The 25,159-nt window shown below is 38.1% G+C and overlaps 1 protein-coding gene across 1 annotated transcript; it reads right to left on the bottom strand.

Annotated features, from left to right (window-relative positions):
* LOC145669144 (uncharacterized) lies at positions 1 to 23,487 on the bottom strand. Its single transcript, XM_081737489.1, has 3 exons — positions 23,236 to 23,487; positions 3,442 to 5,594; positions 1 to 647 (listed from the first exon to the last, which is right to left on the bottom strand). Exons 2-3 carry the CDS (start codon positions 4,371 to 4,373, stop codon positions 563 to 565), a joined length of 1,017 nt encoding a protein of 338 aa, XP_081593615.1. The 5' UTR covers positions 4,374 to 5,594; positions 23,236 to 23,487; the 3' UTR covers positions 1 to 562.
* Positions 23,488 to 25,159: the final 1,672 nt, after the last annotated feature.

Raw genomic sequence — 25,159 nt, 5'->3', positions numbered from 1 at the left:
TTATTTTTTATTTTATTTTATATATAAAGTTACGACGCGTAACAACATCGCAGCGCCCCAAATAAAAATCTAAGATTTTTATTATATTTTTTATATATACTCTTAACTAGGTCTGGGTCACGTTGGTCTAGTCGTCTAAATTAGTTCTTATCTACGAGCTCCACCTTCTACTTTACCTACTAGCATCCTCTCAAATCATTCATCCACTAATTAAACTAAATGAATTAAAAATTTTATTAAATTCTCCCACATTCACTCCAACAATCACACTTTAGTTAGTCTAATAGATATCTCGGAGTCTTGTGTCCGACCCAGAACCAATTAGAATTGTTCTTAAACCAGTACGACGAGCTTATTTAGATAACCAAAATTAATTAATAGCAACAAATTAACAAAAATATTCTTAAACCACCATATAAACTCCAAAATATAAACATTTGTATAAATGTAGTAACTTACAGAAACTGGAATAAATATAAATATTCAAGTTACAGAACTGAATTTTCTTTTTTTCCTGGAAGGCTGTCTCCAAACATCTCCATCTTATTCATCCGATGACAATTCAATAGATACCAAATTTCAAAATATTGGATCGATCCCGACAATAATGCGCATTCATAATCATATCCTCTATCACATATACAGACCTGCAAATAGAAACAGCTGTAATAACTTGTATATATATACACTTTACAGTATTTACATATTAAAAATATCGACATTTTATTTAACATTCTAAAATTATTTACAATCTCATCCTTCGCATTCCAAACATTCAAAAAAGTTGCAATTACTGTCTTAACTTGCGATACTTCTTCGTTAATGACACATGAGATTTCCTTACATCACGAGAATCATTTACATTTTTAACTTCTATGGTATTCTGAGTTAAAAATCGTATAATTTCATGTGGACCAGTCCAACGGCTAGATGATGACTTGGTGACTTTATCTGCTAGCAACGACTTGACTTGGGCTTTCAACAAAACCTTACCCCCACTTGATATGAAGTAGATAATTTACGCTTATTATATTGCTCCTTCTTCCTTCGCCAGGATTGTTCTAAATTCTTCAAGGTTTTTACTACCAATTGAGGATCTTTATTCATCACATCGGCACTGGGCACATTCCATTTTACATCCAACGGATCACAAACGTTATAAGAAAATACCATTTCCATCGGAGTACATTTAGTTTCTGCATGTTGGGCATTATTTATCGAAAATTCAATCTCGTGTAATCCTCGATCCCACTGATTCTGCTTGTTTCCGAAGAATATCTTCAGACTATCCTTTACCGTACGTATATATCTCTCCCCCGGATTAGAAGCAGCATAATAAGGGGATATACGCACATCCTTGATTCCATTACTAAACAGGAAATCCCTAAATTTAGCAGACGTGTAAACTGAATGATTATCGTGCCCAATTGCAAACCGAAACCCTCTGCGAGACATCAGTTTGTATAATTTATTTATCAAGGTCTGGCTAGATAGATTCTTGAAAGGTTCCAGAAACACCATTTTGGAAAATGAATCCACTACAACCATACAATATTTTCCTGACCTTGTATCTGGCATTGGTCCAAGGACATCTGTGTGCCATAACCCATTCACTACCGTAGCATAGCTCGCAATCAATTGACCCATAGGCTTCTTGTTAATACTTTTGTTCTTCTGACACAAGTCGCATGACAACACATAATCTTTAATTTGGTCCAGCATCCCCTCCCATGAATATCTTGTGGACACCTTTCCCATCGTTTTGCCCAATCCTAGGTGACTTCCGGGCAAAATGGAAGAATGATAATACTCAATTATATTCGGGGCTAACTTCTTAGGTCAACAGATCTTATATGGATTACTATGGGCCTTGGTCTTTTTACACAAAATTCCTTGCACCATTTTATAACCATGAACTGATTCCTTCCTCCTTATTTTTTCGATGATTGATCTTAATAAAGGGTCCTTCTCCTGATGCTCTTGCACCGACTGAATAGCAAAAGGCATTGCCCACATATTAACCATACACAGGTTTGTCATTTTCTCTTCATATGTAGGGTCCAAATGCATTGATTCATAATTTTCAGTATCATATAACCTAGAAAGGAAATCCGCGGAGATATTCATATTCGTGGAGACTGACTTAACTTCAAAATCAAAGGCAAATAAACGATATAGCAAGCTACCATATTTCCTAACACTCCGCAGGTTGCGCATCTCTTAGACTAGTCCCATATGATCCACTCGCAATTCGAATTTCGAATGCAGGTAGGTTTTAAACCGTTCCATTGTTTCGATAGCCGCTAATAGCTCCAAAACTAATATAGGCTTATTTTTATCATAAGGCTTCAGTTTCCTGGAAAAGAACGCAATTGGACGCTTCCTACCTTGGTCATCCTCCTGCTCAATACAGCCGCCTAAGGATTTTAAACTGGCATCTGCGCTGACTATAAACTTCTTATCCAAATCCGGAAGTTTTAAGGTCACATGACTCTCAAAAAGTTCCTTAATATGCTCCAACGCCTTTTGCTGTTCGGCACCCCAATAATACTCCTGCCGTGGTGAACGTAGTCGAGTCATAGGTTCTATGACTTCATGGAATTGAGGGATGAACTTACTATAATATTGGAGAAAACTAACCAATGATATTAACCCTTTTCTAGTTTTCGGTGCTGGTAATTTCTTGATCACTTCTATCCTAGAAGGGTCTAAATACATATTTCCTCCTTCTATTTCATACCTTAAATATGAAATCCTTTTGCGAAACAAGTTAGTCTTCTTCACAGATAAAGTTATATCCGCTTCGCCAAATTTTTCCAACACCTTCTCTAAAAGATGCTTATGGGATTCAATATTCGTGGAAATGCAACAAACGTCATCAAAGAACCACTCGACTCCTTCATTCTTCAATGGATATAACAGTTCCGTTAAAACCTTGGATAACATATAAGATCCGGTAGCTAACCCAAAAGGAAGAAATTTAAATTCAAATAAGCCTCTATGGGTTAAAAATGCTGTGTACTGAGTAGATTCCGGGGAAAGTTTCAATGCCAGTATGCTTTTTGTACATCAAGGTGGCTATAAATAGTTCCTTTAGACAAACTCGCTAATACATCTTCTATCCTTGGCGTATACTGCGCATTGATACAGAGTTTCTTATTCAAATCTTGATAATTAATTACCAATCTCTTATCCCCCGTTTTATTGCCTACCAAAAAGCACGGAAAAGCCCACTGGCTTTGACTTTTCTGAATTATATTTTGTTCCATCAGATTATCAAGAATTTTATCTAACTCCCTCTGGTCTGCTCTAGAGAGAGGATAAGCTTTTTTCCTGATGGGAACATAATCCTTAAGAAGTATGGTGTATCCAAAGCTCTTAATCTGACCTACACGTTCACAAAACACATTAGGAAATTTCTTAACCAAATGTTCTACGTACCCTTGCAAGTTTAGATCCAACTCGGCAAATTCAGGATCCACTTGAACAGGAACAGTATGAACTTCTTCCCCCCGTGACTGGAAATTCATGCCTAAGCTCTCAGCAATCCATGCACCTCCTTGACTGGAATCTCCCGGAGACACTTGCTGACTCTGAAAGTTGAACCCATCCTCAGCATCCGGATAGTGACCACCATATCCCTCTCCTATTGGACCACTGGAACCATTCCTTCCAAAATGAAGTAACATGGATCTCTGCTCATCAGTATTTCCCGTCGATACTCCTGGATCGCTAGAATCACCACTGCACACCAGGACATGGACTGGATCATCTCGAACTCCACTGCAAATCAAGGGCACCTCTACCCTTGTGGCACCCATATTGGAAACGCCGCTACTGTTGACCATGGGTAGGCCTAACCCATGTTGGCAATCGCTGAAGATTGGAGGTATACCTGGCTGTACACGACATCCATCAGAGACTAGGGCCGTCTCTGGTTCTACCTGGATTAGACTTCTTGATTGTGATTGACACCCTGCGGACACGCCACTGACCTCAACAGGATCAACTATAAAATAGTTTAAACTATTCTGATTAACACTTCCTAAACCTGGATCATGAAATGAACCCACAATGGTAGAACAATCAACGGGTAATGGAACATCATCTTTCACTGTCCGATTATCACACGAAGACTCCAATAGCTGACCAATTTCCGCTAAACCAGCCACTTGGTACGACGAAGTTGAATATCCACTCTTCTTAGATCCACTCAAGTTCCTTTTTAGTAGTTCTAAGTCTGTAGACACCGAAGATTCTTGCCCAAGAACCGGTGGGACCTCTAACACCTTATGTTCCAATGATGACACCGGTAGTCCCTCCATATTATTGGATTTCCTAGGGGGTCCAAAATTCTTATTTCTGCCCAACATAATATTATAGGCTCCCTCACTGAGATTCGGAGAAGTCTACACGGTCATTTCAATCGCACCTTCTCCACTCTCCATGTTCCGACGTCTGTTGCAAAAGGTCACTCGATTTCTTCTCTGGTATGGCTATACGATTAAGTTCCACTAATTCTGAGTTGAATACATTGCAGGTATCCTCCACCGACGCCACTGGACGACGCTGGCTCAAATGTAGTTGGCCACACTTCTCCAAGTGTTGTACCCCTGTTGTCTTCTTCCGTATCTCATCTACGAAGCTATTATCCGCACTATCTAGGACGGTAATCCTGAAATCTTGCGTAGTCTTCGACGACGACGACGACTCACACCGACGCTGTTCCATGTCCACCTCCTTCATTCCCATGGGCTGTGGTGCACTTAAAGGATAAAAATTCCTTCCATTAAAATTCTGGTCCTGGGATATAACACTGGGAGCATGTGCATAGCCCGACGGCGACGCCTCACACCGACCTTGTTTAAGTTGCTGCTAACAGTTTCAATTGGTGTCCAATGTACAATTGGATTTCGGAAACCACTCTCATGAATGTCCTCTTTCGTAGGTTGGCAACACTGGTGATAGGATTGGATACCGACGGCGACGTTCCTTCTGACGAATCATCGACAATTTCCAAACCAAACACTTCCGACGACTGCCCTGGTCTTATTAATGAACCGGCTGACTGTAAACTTTTATCATTCCTTCCTTGCCCAGGATAAACCATAACACTATTATCACTAGACGCCCTCTTTAACGCTAAATCATTAGGTGCATTAAGTTCGCTGCGTATTAACAAACAAGGTTCATAAACAACATCATCAGAAAATTCGAAGTCTCTATTCAAAAATTCGTTTTTACTAATTTTAGACGCCGACGCTAAACCATTACACATACCGTCGCGACGCCTACGTCTCCACCCTCTTCCATATAACCTCTGGGGAAGGGACATAGACTTATTACTTAATTTATTTTCTGTTACCACACCGCAGTAATCATCTCGAAGGTCTTGGATCAATGACGCCGACGCCTCTCTCGATGAACGGTCAAACCGACGCTCTGAAATCAACCGATGGTCCTTACTACACCCTAAGTCCATCGATAATCCAAGATCACTGTCCCTGGTTTGGAAGCTATCATCACTCATAATATTATTGTCCACCGACGCCGACGCTGATGTTTCCCTATTGTAACGATCTCGTTACGATGAGCTGTGGAGAGAGGGAAAATAAGAAGAAAAGGATTAAAAACATCTTATTAATGTAAATCATGCTTTCCTCATGAAAGAGAGTGTACAAATTTATGTATCTTTTCTGTCTTGATTACTTTAAAAAAAAGAAAAGAAGAAAAATTGAAGAAAAGAATGTGTAAATTGCGAGCTGTTTATCAGCTGGAGTTGTAGTTAAGGAGAGAGAGGGGAGGTATTCTGTCATATTGCCTCAAGGCCGTGGACGTTACGCGATTCTCTCATGATGCGATTGTGGCGCCAGGTGCTTTGGTGGGTTCGCCCGTTCGTAGTGACGGCGAACTAACTATGTAGTGCCCGAGGCGTGTAGAAGTCTTGGTTTGGTTGTTCGAGGGAAGGAGAACGTTTATTCTGTTAGCGTTCTATATGGTAGAAGCGGACTTCTGTTAATAGGACACTTGATTCATCATTTGATTCTAACCAGAGTCCTTGTTGGATTTCATCGTGGTGTGTAAAGTAACAATAATGAGAATAGTGAGTTGTTGCTGTGAATTAGTTTTACGAAAATTTCAAAAAAAGAAGTGCAGCGAAAGAAGTGAAGTAAAAGAAGAGGTTTGCTTTGTGAATGTGGTTTAGTGCTGCTTGTGCCCAATTGTGTTTTCCATTTGAGTGGAGTTTCTTTCTTTTCCGCTCTTTCAGTTAATTTCATTATTTTTGTTCCTTGTTTTTCTGCCGTGTTCCGGACGAATACAAGAAAAAGATATATTAGACTAAGTCTGGTCAAACCGCCGAGTTACCTTGTTCGAGGAAATCCCTCGTTGATGTTATTTTTCAGTTCTCTATTTTTAGTGGAATGAGAACGTGGGTAACTTGCGCATGAACTGGCTGAAAGATCCCACTTTAGTCTGTTTAAGCATTCCAAAGAGTTATTTGTTGAATGCAACTCACTAAATGCTACTTTTCAATGAGATACAGTGGACTCATTTTGAATGGTGAAATGGGGATGTGGGAGGCGTAAGTGCGCATGGCAATTAAACCTCTAGTTTGTATTAATAAGGTTTATTCCCACTATCACAAGAAAGTACTTTTACTTTTTCTTGAATTTGACGTTTTTGCAAATGGTGGAATGCGAAAGTGGGAAGTCTCGAGGCAGCAACTTAGTGAATTGATCAGAAAGAAAAGTTTCTTTATTGGAAATATCCTCATTGGGCCCAATTAAAGTATTCTTTAGAATATTAAATATTTGCCACTCAATTGTAATTTCTTACAAGGGAGTGTTGCAAAGTGCAGCAACTTGTATGCTGACTGAAAAGCTTTGTTTTCAATCAAATTGACTAAGGATAGTCAATACTTTAATATTTCCTGTCTAGATTATACAGCAACGACCAAATTATTCTCGATTCCTCCTTTTCACTTGCAAGACGACATGAAGTCCCAGGTCCAATGTATAAGGAGGTAATTATAAACCCAAAGGAAGTGTGAGGTGAGTGTTGAACTATTTATTATTTCTTTGGCTTGTCCGTTGTGTGTGTTTTATGTTGGTTGGTTGTCAATTCGCATCCATTGTTGCTTGTTGTGGTTCGATTCGTCACCCATACGTTTATAGTTACCAAGATATTGATAATTCAGCATTTAACATTTTTTGGCTGCGAGCCGATATCATTATTTTCATATTTGTGAGAGTATTGTTATTGCTTAAATATAATTCGTTTCCTGAAATATTGCTTTTATAGTATAATTAGATTTGGATTAATTCATTGATTAGATTAAGATTTAATTGGAAAGATTACGGGATGAGATACGACGTTATCATGTTCGACGTTGAGTTTTTGCTAATGACACCCTTGCTGAAACTTATATATATATTAGAAGTATTATTATTGAAATTGCATTTGGTATTCATCTCCCCCAGAGTTTAGACTATTTCGAAGTACGTTATGAATAGCATGTTATTGATAATACTGAGGCATTATGAATCTTAACCTCTCTCCTTAATAGAATATTGAATATAATAAATACCTTAAGATTTGTATATTATTTATAACTTTTGAGAATTGACTATTTACTATTTGACTTATTATCGACTTGAACTAATATTGAACGCAGTTAATTTGAAGCTGAAAAATAGAATCTAGGACATAGTATTTCGACGACGAATTTATTGTTGTTTTGGATATCTGAACGATCAGATATCACCCTGTAAATAAATTGTTAATAAATATTTTTTAAGTTCAATTGTGTCTGTTGTTATTTATAGATTTAAGTTACTTTGATATCTGTGGTATTTTTCTGATTTGTTGCTGAATGCTGAATTATCTATTATTGCCTGCTCCTGCTTTTAATACCAAGAAGGACATCAGCTCGTGTAGATCTTTCTGTAGTTGGTTGGGGGTGTTGCTAATTGATCAACATATCTTGCGACCTTTTGTTAATCCATGTGTGTTGGACACTTGGCAGTTTTCCTGACTTTGACGGCGGATGGGAACGCTACACTATGGCTGAAACCTCTCCGACGCCTCTTCGGACTACCTACCTGACAATTTTCTGATCCTCTAAACATCCTATCACCTAATAGACAGGTCACTAACGTCTGGGCACATTTTATACGACGATCCCACGACGGCGACGCTCCCTCGGGGCTATCTCGACGCCACTGCCTCGATTGAACAACCATCGAATGCTCCGGCCAAAACGACTCCAATTTACTTTGCTGATCATCGTAAACAACTGCCTGATTATTACCACTTCGACGCTGCTTCCACCTCGACGCCGACGCTGGACGACGCTTGGCATTAGTTGACTGCACACCACGACGCCTCTCGCCTCTGATGTCTCTAGACCATGTGGTTAAAAATCTCCTCCCGACTTCACTTCACCTTCTAAGTCCGACGCTGGCGACGCCGACGACGACTTACGAATGTCCTGACCGTTCTCACAACGCTTCTTATTAAATGATGGATTACCATTCTGAGAGTTCTCAAAATATGAAATTTCATAACCTTCACCTTTCACAGCTGTCACATTAATGTCTGGACTGGACATCGTGACGTCACTCAATGACACTGACGGAGCACACCGTTCGGTGACTCTGAAATCATCCAAGCCAACATCCGGAATTTTCATAAATAATCTAGCTAAAAACTGGGAGTTGGATGCACAATTGTTAGTTCGGGTTTTAACTCCTACGGCACTGCTACTTGTTCACTGCAAATTACCCACAGATTTTTTACGAGAAGGTTTATATAGGATGGGCACCGCAATGCCTTCTTGACCTAAATACGTATCTGATGTTAAATCCGAACGAGCATTCAAGTATTTCAGTTCACCGATACCAATAATAAATTTCGGCTCTAGTCGGTCCACTAAAAAGAACTTCAGCCGATAAACTTTATTGCTGAATTTTAAAGGTATATAAACACACGACGTAAGAGTCAAGGCTTTACCCGAAATTCCAACACCCGTAAACATCTCCTTCAAAACCTTAACAGGATTTCTTTGTTTCTGATTCCACTCATCAAAACATTCTTTATTGAGTAAGCTCACCGATGAGCAGCTATCTATCCCCCGATGATACGCTGTCCTAATATAAATACTTCAACGAAAGAAGCTACTAAATCCTTATTATTAAACTGTTTATTTGTACCCAATAACATTTGAGCACCCCTTTTAGAATTATTTCTAGAGTCGCGGTCTAGCTGGGATTGCACCCGGCTCCTTGACTTCCAAGTAGTGGGCCTAACCCTTTCTTTCGAAGAGACATTAACCCTGGCAAAACTACCACCAAGTTTGTTTATACCTGGTAATGAACTATATGTAACACTAGAGCGAAAGCTACGATTGACTTCCCTTTGCTCCGCCACTGTTTTATTCCTAATTATGCTATTGTATACAAAATGATTTCTGGAATGCATTTCATACTTTCGCACTTCATTCATTAATGTATCTAAGTCATTTGGAGTATCGTATTTAAACAACTCATATTTAAGAGCGGGTATCATACCCTCCATTATATTCGTAAGGATCGCTGTTCGATCTGTCCTTCCGGTACAAACCACATAACTATCGGTAACCTTTTGTATACACGACTCCAAAAGTGCATTACCACCTGCTATTCTCCTTTTCCTGCAATAGCAGGCAACCCAAAAAGATCGGCGGTTTGGTTGGTTTTGAATTCGAAAGGCGTTGGACCAAACCTCAATTTTGTAACAAATATATCAGTGTGGCAAACTGCAAATAAAAGAATAAAACAAATTGTTAAGAATGACAATTTTATTATCGTGACGGAATTAAATGACAAAATGATCTTACTTAAGCAGTTCAAACAAGATGAATGGCAAGAAAGAGATACCAGAGGAAAGCAATTCTCTACTCCCCCCAAACAAGAATCTCATAAAAAAGAAAAAATTACATAATGTAAACGTTCAATATAAAAGCCCCACCCAAAATTTATAAAGTTGACACCCGAAAGGCAAAAACAACTGAACCGAAGTAAAGGAAATTCTGCACATATATTGCAGACGTAAAATGAGGAAATACGGTTTCGTATTTTCCTAAAAAAAAAAAAAAACGGTTCGAGGGGCACGGACCCCTCCAAATATTTGATCACGAAATATCAAAATTGCTAGTAACAGTATGTTAGGTGTATGTAAAGGACATGAAGAATTGCAACATAACTTTACGTATGGACAATACACAAAAATTAACAAATACGTTTTTTAAAATTTTCTGTGGAAAAACGGTTTTAGGGGGTAAAACCTCCCACCCAAAATTTTAAAACTTAACGCCCGAGAGGCAAAAAGAAATGAACCGATGGGTATGAAATTTTGCACAGATATTTTAGACGTAAAATAAGGGAATATCTGTTTCGTAATTTCCTGAAAAAAACGGCTGGGTGAGGCACGGACCCCTCCAAACCTTTGATCATGAAATATCAAAAGTGCTAGTAACAGTATTTCAGAAGTATGCAAATGACATCAAGAATTGCAATAAAACTTTGTGTATGGATACTACGAAAAAAATAAACGAATACGAGTATTTTTTATGTTCTGCAGAAAAAGGGTTTTAGGGGGCAAAAGCCCCCACCCAAAATTATGAATGTTGATCGAAAGGCAGGAAGAAGTGAACCGAAGTGAATGAAATTGTGCACAGATATTGTAGATGTAAAATGAGGGAATACGGGTTTCGTATTTTCCTGAAAAAAAAAACGGCTGGGTGGGGCACGGACCCTTCTAAACTTTTCGTCATGAAATACCAAAAGTACTAGTAACAATGTGTCAGATGTGTGTAAAGGACACGAAGAATTGCGACATATCTTGGTGTACGGACAATACGCAAAAAATAAAGGAATACTTTTTTCTATTTTCTGCGGGAAAACGGTTTTCGGGAGCAATAGAACCCACACAAAATTTTCAAATTTCGCGCCCGAAAGGTAAGAAGATGTGAACCGAAGTGAATGAAATTTTGCACAGATATTGTAAACATAAAATGGCGGAATACAGGGCTCATATTTCCCTGAAAATAAGGGTTGGGTGGGACACGGACCTCTCCAAACCTTTGATCACGAAATATCAAAAGTGCTAGTAAGAGCATGTCAGATGTGTCTAGAGGACATGAAAAATTGCAACGATACTCTGTCTATAAATAATAGTATAAAAATAAACGAATACGTTTTTTAATTTTCGGGGGAAAATGGTTTTTGTGGGCAAGAGCCCCCGTCCAAAATTTTGGAATTTGACCCAAAAGGCAAGAAGAAGTGGACCGAAGTGAATGAAATGTGCACAAATATTATAGAGGTAAGACGAGAGAATACGTGTTTCGTATTTTCTTGAAAGAATAAAAAACTGTTGAATGGACCATGGCGTTGAGTAGCGAGAGGAGTACACCGAAGCGAACAAAATTGTATGTAGATATTGGATATGTAATATATGGCTTTCGTGTTTCACAAGTGTCTTGTCTCCATCCGATTTTTTCAATTTCGCAGATCGGGTACAAGCAAAAACACTATAGCGTATTTTATAGTATTTCAGGAAGCAGCTTTAACGCTTACAAAGTTTTTGCGCATAAACAAGAACACGTATTGATTTATGTTCAGTTTGCTGTTGATCAGCCAAATTTGAAGCAAAACGGATAGAGGCACTTGAGAAACACGAAATGTCCTATTTTACATAGGGACTATATAATATCTACACACAATTTCACTTGCTTCAGTCCACTCCTTCCTGCGCTATTACGGTAATATTTACTTTTTTCGGATGGGGAATAGGCCCCATCATTGTTTCTCCGCAAATATTAAAACGCGTTTAACTTATTGGTTTGCAAATCGTCCCTATACAAAGCTTCGTTGCTATTCTCCATATTCTTTACGAACCTGTGACGTATGCTTATTTGCACTTTTGATATTTCGTAATCAACGGTTCTAAAGGTTCGTGACTCACTCAACGGTTTTTAATAGGAAAATACGAAACCTAATTGTCTCATTTTACGTCTACAATATCTGTGCACAATTTCATTCACTTCTGTTCACTTCTTCTTGCCTTTTGGGCCCCAAATTTCAAAACTTTTTGGAGGGGGCTTTTGCCCCTTAAAACCGCTTTTCCGCACAAAATAAAAAACATATTCGTTTATTTTTTGCGTATTGTCCCTACAAAATATATCGTTTAAATTCCTCATGTCATTCAAGTACTCTGACATACTGTTATTAGCACTTTTGATATTTCAGGATCTAAGTTTTGGAGGGGTCTGGGTCCCACCTATACGTTTTTTCTTCTTCAGGAAAATAAGAAACTCGTATTCCCTCATTTTATGTCTACAATATCTGTGCACAATTTCATTCACTTCGGATTACTTCCTCTGGCCTTTCAGGAAACAACTTCCAAAATTTTGGGTGGTTGCGTTTGCCCCCTAAAACCGTATTTCCGCAGAAAATGAAAAAACTTGTTTAGCCATATTTGTAGGCTCACTTTGATCCACTTGCGGTGACGCACAAAAAGTGAGAATAGGCGTACAAAATGACAGAAAACTATGCAAAAAAACATCCCGAAATTCGTTGGTTGCGGAACAAGTTAATGACGCCGGTGCTCACGGCATTTGACGCTGTCTCGTTATAAAAATCTATAGTCGTTTCGCTATCGAGACGAGACTAGATGCACTAAAAGTACGAGACAAAATGCAACCCTGTCATGAGCACCACTAAAAGTATTCTACATTACTGTTTACATTTTTCATGGTTGCTCTTTCCAGTATAATCAGATCATGATTTCAAAACGAGTTGAAACGAGCTGAACGAGGGAGCTATTTGTCAAACTCGGCTCGACACGAAACTCGACATCAATTTATGGAGCTAAAAATAAGCAGAACGTGTCCTAGCATTTTTTTAAATCTCTTTTATGGAAGGAAGGACTTTCTACATATGGGAAATTGGTAGTGGGTTGATTTGTAAAAAATAATCGAAAACGATCGGTGTTAGTTGAGAAACAAATTGAGAAACAAAATACAGTGCTTCGCATTATATATCAACTGCTTTTTATTATAATAATTGCTGAAGCTTGTGTTTAGCGTTCAGAGCACAAGGAAATTAAATTATGGGAAAAGAGATATACAATTTGTACAGTAAGCTTAATTACATGGAAATTTTAAGTTTCGGTACGCTTAATTATATGAAAAATTTTATACTTTTTTCATTTACGTTGGTCTCCTTTACCTTGATTTTGGATTTCAAATTTTAATCCTTTTTCCACTTAAAAGTATCTATAATTCAACAAGGTAATAATTATCAATGATAATTATAATAATTATCTATGTAATTGAATTCATTGTAATTTGGTCCATGAGAAACACTTTACCATTTCGTACTAGCTGTTATGCCCGTTCTTCGCACTGATCAGATAAAGTATCAATGTAAACAAACTGAACAACGGAAGAACAATTAAGAAACATTTCCAAAATTGGATATATTTTGTGTGAATATATACCCAACAACGTACATGTGTTTTCATTGTGAAGGCTGATGGGGGCTGAATTTGAACGTAAACACTATCGGGGATGTCACCATACATCTGAGAAATCCCGATAAATGGATTCGACACAAATATTGGTCATTTTCTACTACTTTTACATGTCCCGGTAAACGCTCCCTGAGACCCCCTAGGTTCCAATTGTGAAAAAATCCCCTCTGGCCTCCAGCCGATACCGCGAAAACTATGAATGTAACACTAAAATCTGCCATTTTCTACTACTTTTACATATCCCGGTAAAACCCCTATGATCATCTGGTTCCAATTTTGAAAAAACAACGCCTCTGGCCCGCAGCCGATGGCGGCTGCATTTGAAAGTCAACGCCTTTGGAGTATCATTATTCATCTCAGCGACAGTAAAAACTATGGATTTGACACTAATATCGGTCATTTTCCATAATTTTGCATGTCTCGCAATTCACCCCCGGTGACTCCCGGCCCGCATACAATGGTGGCTGAATTAGAAAACAATCGCTAATGAAAGTATCGCCATTTATCTCAGCGACCGCGAAAACTATGAATGTGACACTAACATCTGCCATATTCTACTACTTTTACATATCCCGGTAAAAGCCCCTATGATCCTCTGGTTCCAATTTTGGAAAAACAACGCCTCTGGCCCGCAGCCGATGGCGGCTGTATTTGGAAGTCAACGCCTGTGGGAGTATCGCCATTTATCTCAGCGACCGCGAAAACTATGGATTTTACACTAATATCGGTCATTTTAGATTACTTTTACGTTTCGGTATCCCTTCCCCTCAGTTGACCCACGGCCCGCAGCCGAATAGGGTGAATTTGGAAGTTAATGCGATCGGAGTTTCACCATTGATATCAGCGAACGCGAAAACTATGAAATCGACACTCATTTCGGTCATTTTCTACTACTTTTACTTGTCCCGGTAAACGCCCCCTGAGACCCCCTGGTTGGAGTTTAGTCAAAAACGCTTCGCCTTTGTCTGGGTCCTGAACCAAGATATTCGTGGCCAAAATTTGGTTACTCTTGGCCAACTTGTCTGGTCCCCAGGCCGGTCCCGGTTGAAAAAAAACACTCTTCGTCTTGATCTGGGGCCTAGACCAAGCTACCCGTGACCAAATTTATAAAACTTTCGTCCACTCGTCTGGTTCACAGGCCGCACACAGATAGACAGACAGACACTCAAACAAATTCTATTTTATTTATATTAAAAAGGTCAGATCCACCGTTATTGTAATAGAGCGGTGCTTGAGTGATTGATCGTAGAAATTCAAACTCCAATGAGTTAAATAATTTCATAGCGTTGTTTTATTACAAGTTTAAACTCTTTAGTCAGTAGAGAAGAGGGCATGAATTATAGTCAGAGTTGATGATAATGGGTTTCTACGGGTCTGTGGGTCACAGTGGGTGAGAGTGGTTCATGGTGGGTCGTGGGTCAGAGTGGGTCACGGTGGGTCGTGGGTCACGATGGGTGGTAGGTCAACTGGTCATGGCTAAAGTTTTCATTGTCCCACACCCTCTCTGAACTACAGCTTGAAAATTAATCAGTGAAAATCAATTGCAATTGATCAATCAATTGAAAGTAATTGCTGTGGAAATCAATTGCAATTGAATTAATTGCCAATTAATTTCAATTGCAATTGAATGACTGAATTCAATCGCAATTACTTTCCACTGCAATTACTTTCAATCGATTGATTAATTGCAATTGATTCTCCTTTATTAATGGCCAACTGCAATTAACAATTAACCATTAATTACTTCAGTTGTTAATTGAAATTAACAATTAAATTTACAGATTAATCGTTAATTGTTAATTTAATTGAAATTTGCCTAACGCTGTGAATCTTCTCTTCCCCTACCCCGATCCGGCCCTTCAAAGTCTTTGTTTTCCTTCTATCGATGCCAGTACTGCCTATTTGGGAAAAGTTTCAATGTAGAGGATTGCTAGTGGTAAAAGCGATGCATCCGCCGTTCTGTTGGAAAGGGGGAGGGGCTGATGGAAAGTGCCGTAAAATTTTACCTTGCCTCCGTAGAAAAATATTTAGATTCGACACTACTAATATATATATATTTCAGCGACCGCGAAAACTATGGATTTTACACTAATATCGAAAACTATGGATTTTACACTAATTTCAATATATATAAAATTGAAAAACACTATGTTTTTGACTAAATCTCCCGAACCGCATAACAAATCTTGATCAAATTTGTAACATGGAGGAGTTCCACGGCTGGGCTGGTTAGGCTATTCACTTTGATGGTAGAACTGACAGGGAGGAATGTAAAAATAAATAAAACTTAATAACTCCTGAACCACTCGACTGATCTCGATCAAATTTTCCACATAGATGAGCCTCAGACCTGGGATCGTTTCTGTAATTTAAGTTTGACGGATCAACGTGGGGGTGGGGAAGGAGGGGAGATATATAAATCCAATTTATATAAGACTGAAAGTGACTATTTTTGTAACTTAATAACTATTGAACTATCTGACCGATCGCAATCAAATTTTCAAGATATATGAGGTTCGGATCTGGAAACGTTTTCCTAATTTCACTTTAACGGTACATCCTAGGAGGAAGGGAGGGGGACGTATAAATAAAAACTAGTAAAACCTAATAACTTTTGAACCACTCAACCAATCTCTATCTATTTTTTTTATATACATGAACGTCGGGCCTTGAGTGTTTTTTTACCGTTTCACTTTGACGAGCCAACGTAGGGGAGGGGGAGGGGAAAATATATGTAAAAAAATAAAATATAAATGACTGCCTTTGTGACTTCAATCTTGAACAACCTGACCGATCTAAATAAAATTTTCAGCATACATGAGTTTAGGGGCAGGAATTACTTTAGGCTATTCACTTTGATGAAGCAACGTAGGGGAGGAGGACGGAGAGAAATTTAAAAATAATCAAAAATGACCGATATTATTGTTGAATCTCCATAGTTTTCGGGGTCAATGAGACAAACAGTGACACTTCTGATGCTGTTTCAATCTACGTTCAGCCCTAATAATTGGGAAGGGGGAGGGTGCAATAGAGGAGAAAGGATAAACATTTAAAAATGATCGAAAATGACTAATATTAGTGTCGAATCAATAGTTTTAGGAGTAGCAGAGATCAACAGTGAATATTCTGATGCCGTGTGCCGCAGCACGGGGGTAGGGGAGCTATATATAATAATAATCGAAAATGACCAATATTAGTGTGTAATTCACAGTTTTCGGGATCATTCTGATGAACTGTGACATTTTCGATCCGGTTTAAATGCAAGATCAGCTTCGCCACTTGCGGGAAGGCGAGAAAGTGATATATATAAAATGATCGATAATGGCCGCTATCAGTGTCGAATTTATAGTTTTCTGGGTCGCTTAGATGAACAGTGGTACTTTCTATCTCGTTTAAATTCAAATTCAACCCCACAATATATTGAAAAATGATGAAAAATGATTAAAAATGACCGAGTGCTGAATCCACATTTGTGGGGGGTCGCTGAGATAAACAGTGACACTTTCGATGCCATGGCCAGCAAAATGGAGGAGGAGGAAATATGCATATAAATGAACAAAAATGACCATTATTGGTGTCGAATCCATGATTTTTGGGGTTGCCGAGATGATCAATCATCTTTCCGATGCTGTTTAAATCGATGCCATTAAAACGAAAACAGCATATTTCACGGGTACTGAACACATGAAATACGGAGTTGTGCATTTAAATTTTCATTTCAACTCAGCAAAGCGGGTAATATATGCTAGTAATATTAATAAAGCTCAGGCACTGTCCTTTCTCTATTTCAAAACCAGCTACAAATCTCTTTCCTAGAATATCTATTACTGGAACTATCGTTATATTTTTGTTTTTCGTCCTTATACAACACTAAGGTTATAAAGGAAGGTCTTTTTGATGTGGGTTCGCAATTTGAATCTGATCGACCGTTCCCAACCATACTATCTCGCCTCCAGAAAAACTGGATTACAGGGCAGACTCTAAAGCAAGAAATGTATATCTCGTTTGCTAAAAAAGAAAACTTTAGTTCGCATACTAGTCACAGCACATGTTTAGAGGTTTTTCAACGAATCTGTATGAGACGAGAACTGCAAATGACACACAACTGAAAGTTGAGCTTACACCAGAAGTCGAATCTGGTATCATTCTAAGACAAAAAAATTCCTAATGGCTGACTACTTTAATGCTCATATTTCAATCTCATGTAAAAATTTAGGGTGAGCCCGGCCCCCTAAACTGCCCGCGGATTCGGGCCTGTGTGACCCCCCACCTTCGAACACAATTTTCTGGAAGGAAGCCTCTATTCTTCCTTTTGTCTGTCTAGTTTACTGAAAACATGAAAAGCAAACTAGGTCACAGAGCATAGAGTTGGAAATGATTGACATGTTGCATTGCAGACATATTTCGTACCATTGATGATTTTGGGAGGTTTTCCAGGGACAAAATTCCTCTCGGAGTTATATCTCCTATGGTGCTCAATATGCGTTGACTTGATTTTATCGTCCCTTTCAGCAGAGAGGCTATATGAGACGGGACCTACTGATTAATCGTGAATTCCGAACTACATGAGCTCTCGTCGGAATCGAACCCGGGTTTCTCACGCCAAAGGCGCGTGCCCTAACCACTTAGCCACGAAGAAGCTCGGTGTTCATATTAGAAAAGAATAAAGCACATTATGGGAATTTCAGTGCAGACAACTAAGTATGACGACTGTTAAATGAATATTTTTCATCTTGAATATATTGTGATAATGGTCAATCTTATTCGATAATGTCATTCTCTCTTTAAAAAATAGCATTCTCTTTTCTGTACCTTACTACAGTATACAAGTTAAATTTCACACAGTGTGCAAAAGAGGGGAAGTGATTACAACGTATGATGGACTTCGCTTCCTATCCGATGAACAAAACCTTTCTTGTAAAATTCAGCGTTGCAAAGAACCTGTGTGATTGACTCATAGCTACACATAAATTGACAGAATGAAAGTCTTAATTTTAGTACTGAATCTGCCCTCAGGGAAAAAAGCAAGCTGCTCGCACTCGTGGCTTCTGTGTCTTGTAACATTGTGTTTAAAAAAAACAGACACAAGGTCAGTTGTGAAACAACTGATAAGGCTCTTTTTCTTTTATACAAATCATATTTGTTGTTTGAAGCCTCTTTATTTCTTATAAAAGCAATATAACCACATTCACGGAAACCCACAGGAATTGTAAAGAAATTAAAAAAATACCTTTATCATTCAGATCCTTTATTATTATTATTATTATTATTATTATTATGATTATTATTATTATTATTATTATTATTATTATTATTATCATGAATATTTTTCGTTAGTCCTCACTGCAATTAATATTTAGCAGCAGTTGTAAAAGTGCGTGGGAACGCGGGGGCCCCACCTTCACCTCCAAAAAAAACTGTGTATGGCGTCCCCCCAGTTCCTAAGCAATTACAATGGGCAAAGATAGGCATGGGAAACATCGCGACTCATACCGCTACCTACCGTCCCCCTACCTTTTCAGATGATTCCATCCCATCTAGCCTAATCCCACTTCGCCTAACGATTTATCAGCCACTTACACCTCCAAGATAAGAATGTCCACCATTTTCGGATCTCGCGTTAATCCGTAGCTCCATATCTCATGTAATTTTGCTACCGAAGGGATGCTAAACTGAAATCCGATCCAATAATAAATAGAGATAATAGATATAAGCTAATTTTTGGGAAATAATTCGTGAAAGGAGAATGTAGAAGAAAACAGGATAATCCCGAGAAATCTCACGGGTACGATGGTATCCACTACAAACTTTTATAGTCTGGAATCGAACGAGATCCATCCCGCACCAGAAATAAGCGCTCTATCACTAAGTCACCCTACCCCTACTTTGGAGGAAACAGTATGATTCTGACAGATGTATCGATATACTAAATATTGCGTATGGTAAACCAACCTACAAGAAGTACAATCAATCAGAATGTGGGATTCGTGGAGTTTCCTTCGTGCGAAAATGGTAAGCATGTTTTTTCTGTCAGTTATTCTTAACTGGATGCCCGCGTCTCTTAGGGATAGGGGAGGACACGGTGACACAGTGGTAAACAGCTTGTCTCTGCTACGTGGGGCCTGTGGTTCGATCCTAAGCCAAGAAACTTTGTGGTAGACACCATCGTATCATGTGTCGGTTTTCTCGGGATACTCCAATTTCCTTCCACATTCTCATTCCATCATATCTTCCATGAACATTTACTTGCCTTAATCATTGTCTCCCTTAGTCTAAAGAGCATAATCGTGTTCGTTAAAATGAAATACTTCATTTCATTTTACAGGGGTTGCTTACAGTTTATCAGTGGGTTACCGTTAAGATACTAATACTTGATACTAATATTTGTAAGAAAGAAGGAGTCTATGAGGCTCATAATTATCGAAAGGCTAATAACTACAATTGTACGTTGATTGTAAGAAATACTAAAGGTACTAACTAAATTTGATTTGTGAGTCTTTTAGCGTTATTAGTCGTATTATGGACAAGAAATAATTCACATATCTACAAACCAAGAAAACTAACACAGAAATTTGATATTCGACAGTGAAATATAATAATACACAACTTGGATATCAAATATCGAGGTTAGTCTTCTTGGCTTTGAACATGTTTAACTTACATGTGTTTTCGTGATAGTCCAAACTTTCAACGTACGAGTTTCAGTCTCCTAAATTTTCGTAAATAACTATGAAGATTATCCTAAATCTAACAAATAAGTACAGATAACCATCAATAAAGTTCATAATTGACTTTTGAGAACATGCTGGCCCTAACTGATATATCACGTCACTACTTTTCCATTTCCAAAATTATCACAGATTTCAAAATGGCGAATTTGAAGGTGCAGCGGGAAGCTCGTGATTTACTCTGCCCATTGTAGATCACATTTTGTCAATATGTGAAACTACCACCGTTTGCATTGTCTATCTTTCACTACTTGCACGATTCAACAGTTTATTTGATGTATTTCAATAACATGGCATAGCCCTTTTCCCATCAATTTTGACCCTTTCCGTTTCTTATGACGTTTAGCCCTTATAACTTTGCACATTTACATATTTCCACACCCTCCATCAGTCACTCTACGTCTCATTCCGCAACTCGATTCATCCATTTGGACCCTTTACTTGTCAGACAATTTCTTCTTGGTGGAGAAACAGGGAAAATAATTCTACAATGACTGACAAGTAACACTTCTCCAGTGTAACACTCCGCTTTTGATTAAATTTGGTAGGTAGATACTACACATAAAATAAACGAATACCGGTACGTGTATTTTTATTTTCTCCGTTAAAGCTGTTTCAGGGGTCAAAAACCCACACCGAAAATTTTGAAAATTGACGCCCAAAAGGCAAAAACAAGTGGACCGTAGTGAATGAAATTGTGCACAAATATTGTAGAGGTAAGATGGAGGAATACGTGTTTCGTAATTTCCTTAAAAGAAAAAACTTTAGCGTGGATCGAGGCGTCTGGTGGCGGAAGGAGTGGACAGAAGCGATGAAATTTTATGTAGATATTGGATATGTAAAATAAGACCTTTCGTGTTTCACAAGTGTATCCATCTGGTTCTTCAAATTTGGAAGATCAACAGTGAGCTCAAACAGTATATATATTATTTTATAGTATTTCAGGAGGCACCTTTAACATTTCAATGTTTTCGTGATCAAATGTTTGGAGAGGTCCGTGCCACACCCAACCGTTTTTTCCAGGAAAATACGAAACCCGTATTCCCTAATTTTATGTCTACAATATCTGTGTACAATTTCATTCACTTCGGCTCACTTGTTTTTGCCTTTCGGGCCTCAAATTTCAAAACTTTCGGTGGGGGCTTTTGTCCCCTTAAACTTTTTTCCGCAGAAAATAAATAAAACGTATACGTTCCTTTTTTGCACATCGTCCATGCGCATAGTTTCGTTGCAATTTGTCATGTCGTTTACACACATCTGACATACTGTTACTAGCACTTTTGATATTTCGTGATCAAATGTTTGGTGGGTACCCTGCCTCACACAAACCCCATTTAAAGGAAAATACAAAACCCGTATTCCCTAATTTTATGTCTACAATATCTGTGTACAATTTCATTCACGTCGGCTCACTTCTTTTTGCCTTTCGGGCCTCAAATTTCAAAACTTTAGGTGGGGCTTTTGCCCCCTTAAACCGTTTTTATGCAGAAAATAAATAAAAAGGGTGCCTTCATTTTTTGCACATTGTCCATGCGCATAGTTTCATTGCAATTCGTCATGTCCTTTACACACATCTGACATACTGTTACTAGCACTTTTGATATTTCGTGATCTAAGGTTTGGAGGGGTTCGTGCCCTACCTAACCGTCTTTTCCAGGAAAATACGAAACCCGTAGTCCCTCATTTTGTGACTACAATACCTGTACAAAATTTCATTCACTTTGGTTCACTTCTTCTTACTTTTCTGGCGTCAAATTTTGAAATTTTGGAGCGCGTTCTTTTGCCCCTGAAACCCATTTTCCGCAGAATAGAAAACAAACCGTATTCCTTTTTTCTGCGCTATTATCCATACACAATGTTTCCTTGCAATCCTTCATGTCCTTTACACACATCTGACATAGTGTTACTAGCACTTTTGATATTTCATGATCAAAGGTTTGGAGGGGTCGGTGCCCCACCCAACCGTTTTATCCAGGAAAATACGGAACCCGTATCCTTATTTTGCGTCTGCAATATCTGTGAACAATTTCATTCACTTCGGTTCACTTGTTTTTGCCTATCGGGCTTCAACTTTAACACTTTAGGTGGGGCTTTTGCCCCGTAAAACCGTTTTCTCCTGGAAAATGAAAATGCCCGTATTGGTTTATTTTTTGCGTGTTACCCACACGTAAAGTTTCGTTGCAATTCTTCCTGTCCTTTATACACATCTGACGTATTGTTACTAGCACTATTTATATTTATTGATCAAGTGTTTGGAGGGGTCCCTTCCCCTCCAACAGTTTTTTTAAGAAAATACGAAACCCGTGTCCCTCATTTTATGTTTTAAATATCTGTGCACAATTTCATTCACTGCGGTTCATTTGTTCTTGCCTTTCGGGTATCAACTTTTAAAATTTTTGTGTGGGTTTTATATTAAAACTTCACATTATGTAACTTTTTCGTTTTTATAAGATTTTTTTGGGGGGAAAGAGAAATGCTTTCCTCTGGTATCTGTTTGTTGTCATTCATTTTGTTTGAACTGCTTAAGTAAGATCATTTTGTAACTTTTGATGTCATCCAACTCCGTCACGATAATAAAATTGTCATTCTTAACAATTTGTTTTATTCTCTTATTTGGAGTTTGTCACACTAATATATTTGTTACAAAATTCAGGTTTGGTCCAACGCCTTTCGAATTCGCAACCAACCTGACCGCCGAGCTTTCTGGGTTGCCTGCTATTGCAGGAAAAGAAGGAGAGCAAGTGGTAATGCACTTTTGGAGTCGTGTATACAAATTCCATAACATTTTCGTTAGGCTCTTGTAAACAATGAACATAAAGATGTAAAATTTGTTGTTTTCCTAATGGAGTCACAAAACTATCAAACAGATATTTGCATATTACACTCCAATCATTAGTAACCAACATTTGTTTACTAAATTCATTATAGAACATACCTGATGTCCGTCCCAAGGAACTAACAAAAACTGCCCCCTTTGGGTATTGTCCAGTCTGAATTATCCGATACACCGCCAGCAGGAACTTAAAGGTAACCATATCGTCCATTCCATCACAATGGGGAATACTATCCACTTGATGTAAGAAGTTCTGATTAGCTGCCATAGTCGTAATTTTGTCCATATTAACACTATAGGGGAATAAACGCATTTAATTTCCATTTTTCATCAAACCCACGATTTTCTTCCTTTTTCTCGCCTTCACTCACTAACCTAAATGGATTCGTCACGCACTGTACAACAGACTCGGCTCCAACAGCAGACTTATCACTCCTTCCGTCGTGTCCATGACCTTGCTCAACCAACAACTCGCTCGGCGCAGATAATGACGTAATACACGTGTTCTTTCCTTCAGTGTGAACCCAAACATTGGAAGCTGGTTCCGTTTCACTATCACTTTCATTTAAAAACAAAAAAGTACGTAACTCCGAGGAATGTTCAGAAGAAGAGGAAGTTCTATTATTTCTTTCTAGAAATGGATTTTTATCTCTAAACCGACCATGGTCTCCATTCTCGAAATGATTTAGACACAACTGAACTGGTACAGGGCTCTGACTTGAATTCATATCACTCCAGTTCGAACCACGCGCACTTTCCATAGCGAAAAAGAGACTTGTTATCGCTATATAAATACAAAAAGATAAAAAAAACTTTCTCCCTTCTATTACTTATGAAGTCTCTCATAATAAATGTCCTCTGAATTTTCTTTCACTAAACCACTTATTTCTTTTAAATAGTTTCTGAGAGATAAAAATTTAAGTTTCATTACTTTACTTACACAAAAAAAATGTCCTCCACTTCACACACAACTATACACAGCTCTCTGCTCAATTTCAATTATATACTGAAGTTGGTGATTTTGTGTTACGCTGTGCTCATGTGACCTTACCGAAGTAAGCATGGACAGTCGCATAGGGTAAGGCGATCACAGTCGAGAAATCACCCCACGTTTTGTTTGATTAACTTGTGAAACTGAAGCAAAGAGAGACCAACAATAGTTCACTAAATTCATCAGAATATTGCGGAGACCATATAACATAAAGCTTTCTTTCACTTGGAAAATTATTTACTTGCCACGAAATAGCAGATTGAAAAAAACTGATCATTAAGAAATATATCACTAAGTTCTTCATTCGGGTTAAATGATAAGCTCTTATGAACGAATATATCTTTATAAGAATTAAATAAACCAACGAATGTACGAAACTTAACAAATCTTGAACATTGGAGTCTTTATCCACCACAAACATATGCTTCTAATGAGACTTACACCTTACATTTAAACGTCCACAGAGTCACAAAAATCCTTTTTTTTCTATCCTCCTATTTATTATTAATTCGTAGAACAACCTTATATCAATGTTGTAATCAAATTTCAATTAATAAGAAAAGCGAAATATCACAACTCATTACAAAATCTGCTCAAACTCGTCGTAATAATGTGGATTTCGTATAGTATCCAATTCAACACTAGATATATTTTACCCTTCCTATCACCAACTTCAGTATGAAGCGGCCTTACACATCTTTCACATACATGATGATATAGTTCGTCAACCAACCACTTGGCGGCGCTGATTAACCCTTTCACAAAAGAAAACTAAGATGCAACTCTAATACTATTCTCGTTATTTTTTTTATTTTATATATAAAGTTACGACACGTAACACCGGTCACCACTCTCTGATACAACCCCTGATTAAATATACTTGCTTCCTAATTTTCATTGTCTCACTTCTCTAATAAATTTCACCGAAATGTTTAACTCGTTTTTACTTAACATATTAAACGGGTAGTACGCTCTCTTTTACCACCTTTCATGTGCTGTATGCATGATTTAAAAAATATGTACTGCTTGGAGCAG

Source organism: Thermobia domestica, chromosome 13 (genome assembly GCF_964235325.1).
Source record: "Thermobia domestica chromosome 13, izTheDome1.hap1.1, whole genome shotgun sequence".
Taxonomy (NCBI): Eukaryota; Metazoa; Arthropoda; class Insecta; order Zygentoma; family Lepismatidae; genus Thermobia; species Thermobia domestica.
The sequence above is the reverse complement of the archived record's forward strand: the minus strand, read 5'-3'. Positions and strand labels throughout refer to the sequence as shown.